The sequence below is a fragment of the Cibotium barometz genome, chromosome 52, assembly GCF_041138505.1.
Source record: "Cibotium barometz isolate CiBa-2024 chromosome 52, ASM4113850v1, whole genome shotgun sequence".
NCBI lineage: Eukaryota > Viridiplantae > Streptophyta > Polypodiopsida > Cyatheales > Cibotiaceae > Cibotium > Cibotium barometz.
In genome coordinates, this window is record NC_141097.1 from 23854501 (window position 1) to 23862791 (window position 8291).

The 8291-nt window shown below is 41.3% G+C and overlaps 1 protein-coding gene across 1 annotated transcript; it reads right to left on the bottom strand.

Annotated features, from left to right (window-relative positions):
- Positions 1-6406: 6406 nt before the first annotated feature.
- On the bottom strand, positions 6407-7842 carry LOC147608976 (periodic tryptophan protein 2-like). The gene is made up of 3 exons (XM_086788588.1): positions 7473-7842; positions 7127-7354; positions 6407-6983 (listed from the first exon to the last, which is right to left on the bottom strand). Exons 1-3 carry the CDS (start codon positions 7731-7733, stop codon positions 6792-6794), a joined length of 681 nt encoding a protein of 226 aa, XP_086644714.1. The 5' UTR covers positions 7734-7842; the 3' UTR covers positions 6407-6791.
- Positions 7843-8291: the final 449 nt, after the last annotated feature.

Here is an 8291-nt window from a genome sequence, read left to right on the forward strand (position 1 = left end):
AAGATAAATTTCTTTTGCATGTTTGAGCATGTAAATAAGCCATATTTTCTAGGGGATCTTCTGAAATATGATTAGTTCCATAATTACCAAACAAACAAAGATTGTCGTGTGATTTTTTGTAAGACACTCTAAAGCACAACCAAAATAACAATAGCACCAGAAATAAGCACCTCACAAATAGAACTTGCTACTCCATGCAAAAATGCACATAACCCTACAAGATATTCACCATAGGTACACATAAGCATGCTCAATCTAGAAGGCTTGATGTGCTTTTAAATCCTCAAATGCACATTTTCCTACAGCACAAAAGCGGACCGAGTCAATCCAAGTTTTTTGTGTGGATCCACTAAATGCCTTGGCCACAAGAGACCTTAAGAGGTAAACCATGATGTAAGAACCCATTCCTCTTTGTTCAGGGAATGGGAAGACATTCTGAAGGGGAATTTCTTCTCTAAAGCCCCAAAATGTAAACCCAGTTGTGTGTGGAATGCCTCCTCAAAAGATGCTAAGCTCAAGCACTCAAAAACACACCTAGTAAACCTCGTGATCAAATGGTATCCACTGACAATCTGCTTGATCTTGGAGCATAGCATAAATACTGAAGCAGATATTGATTCCTATTGCAAAAGCCAGCAAGGTCTTCATGAAGCCTGGTATGGTCTTCTGCAATGCCCTCACCGGTGGAAGTCTACTATGATGTACCTCCTGCTGCTGCTGGTGTTATTTTTGTTGGGGGGGAGGGGGGGTTTGCGGGTGTGGTTTGACAGAGAGAGATTCCTCAAAAGAAAAGCACTCAGGTAAGTTAAATTTCTTTTGCATGTTTGAGCATGTAAATAATATTTTCTAGGGGATCTTCTCAAATATGTTTAGTTCCATAATTACCAAACAAACAAAGATTGTCGTGTGATTTTTTGTAAGACACACTAAAGCACAACCAAAATAACAATAGCACCAGAAATAAGCACCTTACAAATAGAGCTTGCTACTCCATGCCAAAATGCACATAACCCTACAAGATATTCACCATAGGTGCACATAAGCATGCTCAATCTACAAGGCTTGATGTGCTTTTAAATCCTCAAATGCACATTTTCCTACAGCACAAAAGCGGACCGAGTCAATCCAAGTTTTTTGTGTGGATCCACTAAATGCCTTGGCCACAAGAGACCTTAAGAGGTAAACCATGATGTAAGAACCCATTCCTTTTTGTTCAAGCAACGGGAAGACATTCTGAAGGGGAATTTCTTCTCTAAAGCACCAAAATGTAAACCCAGCTATGTGTGGAATGCCTCCTCAAAAGATACTGAGCTCAAGCACTCAGAAAGACACCTAGTAAACCTCGTGATCTAATGGTATCCACTAACAAGCTACTTGATCTTGGAGCAGAGCATAAATACTGAAGCAGATATTGATTACTATTGCAAAAGCGAGCAAGGTCTTCATGAAGCCTGGTTATGGTCTTTTGCAATGCCCTCATCGGTGGAAGTCTACTATGATGTACCTCCTACTACTGCTGGTGTTGTTGTTTTTGGGGGGAGGGGGGGTTGTGGGTGTGGTTTGACAGAGAGAGATTCCTCAAAAGAAAGGCACTCAGGTAAGATAAATTTCTTTTGCATGTTTGAGCATGTAAATAAGCCATATTTTCTAGGGGATCTTCTAAAATATGATTAGTTCCATAATCACCAAACAAACAAAGATTGTCGTGTGATTTTTTGTAAGACACGCTAAAGCACAACGAAAATAACAATAGCACCAGAAAGAAGCACCTCACAAATAGAACTTGCTACTCCATGCAAAAATGCACATAACCCTGCAAGATATTCACCATAGGTACACATAAGCATGCTCAATCTACAAGGCTTGATGTGCTTTTAAATCCTCAAATGCACATTTTCCTACAGCACAAAAGCGGACCAAGTCAATCCAAGTTTTTTGTGTGGATCCACTAAATGCCTTGGCCACAAGAAACCATGATGTAAGAACCCGTTCCTCTTTGTTCAGGGAACGAGAAGACATTCTGAAGGGGAATTTCTTCTCTAAAGCCCCAAAATGTAAACCCAGCTATGTGTGGAATGCCTCCTTAATATTGCAAAAGCCAGCAAGGTCTTCATGAAGCCTGGTTATGGTCTTCTGCAATGCCCTCAACGGTGGAACTCTACTATGATATACCTCCTGTTTGCTGGTGTTGTTTTTTTTTGGGGGGTGGTTTGACAGAGAGAGATTCCTCAAAAGAAAGGCACTCAGGTAATATAAATTTCTTTTACATGTTTGAGCATGTAAATAAGCCATATTTTCTAGGGGATCTTCTGAAATATGATACGTTCCATAATTACCAAACAAACAAAGATTGTCGTGTGATTTTTTGTAAGACACACTAATGCACAACCAAAATAACAATAGCACCAGAAATAAGCACCTCACAAATAGAACTTGCTACTCCATGCAAAAATGCACATAACCCTACAAGATATTCACCATAGGTACACATAAGCATGCTCAATCTACAAGGCTTGATGTGCTTTTAAATCCTCAAATGCACATTTTCCTACAGCGCAAAAGCGGACTTAGTCAATCCAGGTTTTTTGTGTGGATCCACTAAATGCCTTGGCCACAAGAGACCTTAAGAGGTAAACCATGATGTAAGAACCCATTCCTCTTTGTTCAAGGAACGAGAAGACATTCTGAAGGGGAATTTCTTCTCTAAAGCCCCAAAATGTAAACCCAACTATGTGTGGAATGCCTCCTCAAAAGATGATGAGCTCAAGCACTCAGAAACACACCTAGTAAACCTCGTGATCAAATGGTATCCACTGACAAGCTACTTGATCTTGGAGCAGAGCATAAATACTGAAGCAGATATTGATTACTATTGCAAAAGGCAGCAAGGTCTTCATGAAGCCTGGTTATGGTCTTCTGCAATGCCCTCAACGGTGGAAGTCTACTATGATGTACCTCCTATTGTGCTGCTGCTGGTGTTGTTGTTGGGGGGGGTGGGTTGACAGAGAGAGATTCCTCAAAAGAAAGGCACTCAGGTAAGATAAATTTCTTTTGCATGTTTGAGCATGTAAATAAGCCATATTTTCTAGGGGATCTTCTGAAATATTATTAGTTCCATAATTACTAAACAAACAAAGATTGTCGTGTGATTTTTTGTAAGACACACTAAAGGACAACCCTGGTTATGGTCTTCTCCAATGCCCTCAACGGTGGAAGTCTACTATGATGTACCTCCTGTTGTTGCTGGTGTTGTTGTTTGGGGGGGGGGTGGGGGTGGTTGTGGGTGTGGGTGTGGTTTGACAGAGAGAGATTCCTCAAAAGAAAGGCACTCAGGTAAGATAAATTTCTTTTGCATGTTTGAGCGTGTAAATAAGCCATATTTTCTAGGGGATCTTCTAAAATATGATTAGTTCCATAATTACCAAACAAACAAAGATTGTCGTGTGATTTTTTGTAAGACACACTAAAGCAAAACCGAAATAACAATAGCACCAAAAATAAGCACCTCACAAATAGAACTTGCAACTCCATGCAAAAATGCACATAACCCTACAAGATATTCACCATAGGTGCACATAAGCATGCTCAATCTACAAGGCTTGATGTGCTTTTAAATCCTCAAATGCACACTTTCCTACAGCACAAAAGCGGACTGAGTCAATCCACTAAATGCCTTGGCCCGCAAGAGACCTTAAGAGGTAAACCATGATGTAAGAACCCATTTCTCTTTGTTCAGGGAACGGGAAGACATTCTAAAGGGGAATTTCTTCTCTAAAGCCCCAAAATGTAAACCCAGCTATGTGTGGAATGCCTCCTAAAAAAAAGATAAGTTCAAGCACTCAGAAACACACCTAGTAAACCTCGTGATCAAACAGTATCCACTGATGACAAGCTGCTTGATCTTGGATCAGAGCATAAATATTGAAGCAGATATTGATTACTATTGCAAAAGCCAGCAAGGTCTTCATGAAGCCTCGTTATGGTCTTCTGCAATGCCCTCAACGGTGGAAGTCTACTATGATGTACCTCCTGCTGCTGGTGGTGTTGTTGGGGGGGGGAGGGGGGGGTTTGACAGAGAGAGATTCCTCAAAAGAAAGGCACTCAGGTAAGATAAATTTCTTTTGCATGTTTGAGCATGTAAATAAGCCATATTTTCTAGGGGATCTTCTGAAATATGATTAGTTCCATAATTACCAAACAAACAAAGATTGTCGTGTGATTTTTTGTAAGACCACTAAAGCACAATCAAAATAACAATAGCACGAGAAATAAGCACCCCACAAATAGAACTTGCTACTCCATGCAAAAACGCACATAACCCTACAAGATATTCACCATAGGTGCACATAAGCATGCTCAATCTACAAGGCTTGATGTGCTTTTAAATCCTCAAATGCACATTTTCCTACAGCACAAAAGCGGACCGAGTCAATCCAAGTTTTTTGTGTGGATCCACTAAATGCCTTGGCCACAAGAGACCTTAAGAGATAAACCATGATGTGAGGACCCATTCCTCTTCGTTCAGGGAACGGGAAGACATTCTGAAGGGGAATTTCTTCTCTAAAGCCCCAAATAGTAAACCCAGCTATGTGTGGAATGCCTCCTCAAAAGATGATGAGCTCAAGCACTCAGAAACACACCTAGTAAACCTCGTGATCAAATGGTATCCACTGACAAGCTGCTTGATCTTGGAGCAGAGCATAAATACTGAAGCAGATATTGATTACTATTGCAAAAGCCAGCAAGGTCTTCATGAAGCCTGGTTATGGTCTTCTGCAATGCCCTCAACGTTGGAAGTCTACTATGATGTACCTCCTGCTGCTGCTGGTGTTGTTGTTGTTGTTTGGGGGCGCTGTCATTTGACAGAGAGAGTCTCCTCAAAAGAAAGGCACTCAGGTACGATAAATTTCTTTTGCATGTTTGAGCATGTAAATAAGCCATATTTTCTAGGGGATCTTCTAAAATATGATTAGTTCCATAATTACCAAACAAACAAAGATTGTCGTGTGATTTTTTGTAAGACACCCTAAAGCACAACCAAAATAACAATAGCACCAGAAATAAGCACCTCACAAATAGAACTTGCTTCTCCATACCAAAATGCACATAACCCTACAAGATATTCACCATAGGTGCACATATGCTCAATCTACAAGGCTTGATGTGCTTTTAAATCCTCAAATGCACATTTTCCTACAGCACAAAAGCAGACCGAGTCAATCCAAGTTTTTTGTGTGGATCCACTAAATGCCTTGGCCACAAGAGACCTTAAGAGGTAAACCATGATGTAAGAACCCATTCCTCTTCGTTCAAGGAACGGGAAGACATTCTAAAGGGGAATTTCTTCTCTAAAGCTTCAAAATGTAAACCCAGCTATGTGTGGAATGCCTCCTCAAAAGATGATGAGCTCAAGCACTCAGAAACACACCTCGTAAACCTCGTGATCAAATGGTATCCACTGACAAGCTGCTTGATCTTGGAGCAGAGCATAAATACTGAAGCAAATATTGATTACTATTGCAAAAGCCAGCAAGGTCTTCATGAAGCCCCTGGTTATGGTCTTCTGCAATGCCCTCAACGGTGGAAGTCTACTATGATGTACCTCCTGCTGCTGGTGGTGGTGGTGGTGTTGTTGTTGTGTGTGGGGGGGGGGGGGGGGGTGTTGTGGTGGTTGTGGTTTGACAGAGAGAGATTCCTCAAAAGAAAGGCACTTAGGTAAGATAAATTTCTTTTGCATGTTTGAGCATGTAAATGTCAAGGAACGAGGGATACTCAGTGTGCACTTGTTCAAAGTCATTGACTAATGTTAATAAATTTTGTAAGTGTGCACGAATAAGATCAAAAGGGTGAAGAATACCATAAGGATGATATAGTTTACTGTTATGTAAGAGAAGGTGTTGGTGGGTGTCCCAAGCTTCTACCCAACCATGTGTTAGCATACAATTTAGACTTTCCTAAATTTTAGTAAGGGGAGTGACAAAATAATTGGAGATAGATGGTTTCAGTAGTTTTTTAGGCTCCTCCCCCTTGCTAAAGCTAGTAGAGTTAATTAGTACCCAACACCATGATTGGAAGTTACGCACAATGGGGTGTAAGGGGTAGATATACATAGATTGACCCTTGTTGCGTTCAAGGGCCCCCATGAACACAACCATAATAATGGTTGCGTCGGCATAGTGAGTAGTATTCTGTTGTATAAGAACTAAATGCCCCTAGGTTAGTTTCTCACTTAGGTTAATACTGTATTGGCATAAATAGAGTGTTATTGAAGCAAAAAAGAGAGAAATTTTGATGAGGGGCCATTAGAAGGTTAGCTAGAGGGGTTGCCCTGTACATACCATATTCTTTGGGCATAACGGGTTCCCAACACTAAAGAACAACCAAAATAACAATAGCACCAAAAATAAGCACCTCACAAATAGAACTTGCTACTCCATGCCAAAATGCACATAACCCTACAAGATATTCACCATACGTGCACATAAGCACGCTCAATCTACAAGGCTTGATGTGCTTTTAAATCCTCAAATGCACATTTTCCTACAGCACAAAAGCGGACCGAGTCAATCCAAGTTTTTTGTGTGGATCCACTAAATGCCTTGGCCACAAGAGACCTTAAGAGGTAAACCATGATGTAAGAACCCATTCCTCTTCGTTCAGGGAACGGGAAGACATTCTGAAGGGGAATTTCTTCTCTAAAGCCCCAAATAGTAAACCCAGCTATGTGTGGAATGCCTCCTCAAAAGATGATGAGCTCAAGCACTCAGAAACACACCTAATAAACCTCGTGATCAAATGGTATCCACTGACAAGCTGCTTGATCTTGGAGCAGAGCATAAATACTGAAGCAGATATTGATTACTATTGCAAAAGCCAGCAAGGTCTTCATGAAGCCTGGTTATGGTCTTCTGCAATGCCCTCAACGGTGGCAGTAACTCCTTGTTGCGCAATTGAATTGTTCGACCATGTGCACGACAAAGCTCCTAAGACACATTCAATCAAAACAAATCACCCACACATCTATCTGTCTGCACAATATGGTTGTATGATTCAAACCCAGATGGAATGTGGTATTCCTATCAAGCTCACAGCTGCAAGATAAGAATGGTAGGGATGGAGAAGAAACCTGGCACCAACGTAACATGAACTCCAAATGTGGAGAGTTTTCAAGTATTTGTGCAATGCTTTCGAACAGCCTGTTCAAATGTAAGGCTGGTACTTGTGAAGCCACCATAGACAAATCTGATGGGGGCACCAACTCGATACATTTTCTAATGCGCCTGGGCTCATTCAACCGCAATGCAAGCACCAATGCCCTTGTGTGCTGCCCATCCTTTAAGGCAGTTTGAATTGCCTGGAGACAAATAGACACTTTTGCCAGTAAGTACAAAAAGTAATTAAGTGGCATATCGTCATTCATACCCTTAAAATCTGGCAGTTGTGCTCCTTTTATTTAGAGAAAGCACAAGTACCTCTGGGGTGACATCAATGTCAAGATCTGTGGGATCGAACACCATGCTGTCATCCATGGAATACACCACCACCCCTTCTGTTGTAGCTGCCACCCAAGACCTTCCTGTTGGAGAGATATGAAGACACCTTGTTCGCGCAATAGGCCTCCGGGCATTAGTAAAGGTGCCCGGCAGATCCAACCCTTGATTCACCCTTTCTTGGCCTTCATCTGCATCACTCTCATCGTCATCAATCAGGTCAATCGGCCCGGCATCAGTCATGCCCTTTGAATTCAAGAAGTCAAGGACACCATCGAGGGAACGGTTGTGGGTTATCTGAAAGCGCCTTAGCAAAACCTGTGACACAACTGCAAATGATCACAAATTGAATGGCAGGACAAAAGCAAGAACAATCTTAGGTATGAATGATCTAATAAACAGTTGTTAAAAAGATCCCAGCTCTAATCCAGTAGATGATACAAACACATAGATATCCTAAATTATTCCCTTAAAATTAGGATGCAGCAAACAAGACTTCTCCAAAATTTATTTGCAAATTAGCAGATTTTATAAGTTTTTGAAGGCATAGGTGAATTTTTATTTATAAAAGATAGCAGTGGACTAACTATCATCTTCCTCTAGGTGCTCCGCAGGAGTATCCCGTGATGAATACAGTTCATCGTAGAAACAGTTATCTCGGCAGTCGGGCCAGCCAAGGGTAGGCCAATCTTGCTTTATAGCCGTCTCCTGTTGCTACTCTGCTCCTCCTTTCACCCTGTTCCTTCAATTAATGCTTGTAGGCGTCCCCTGAAGCCTTTCTACCTTGCATAGGGCACCTCA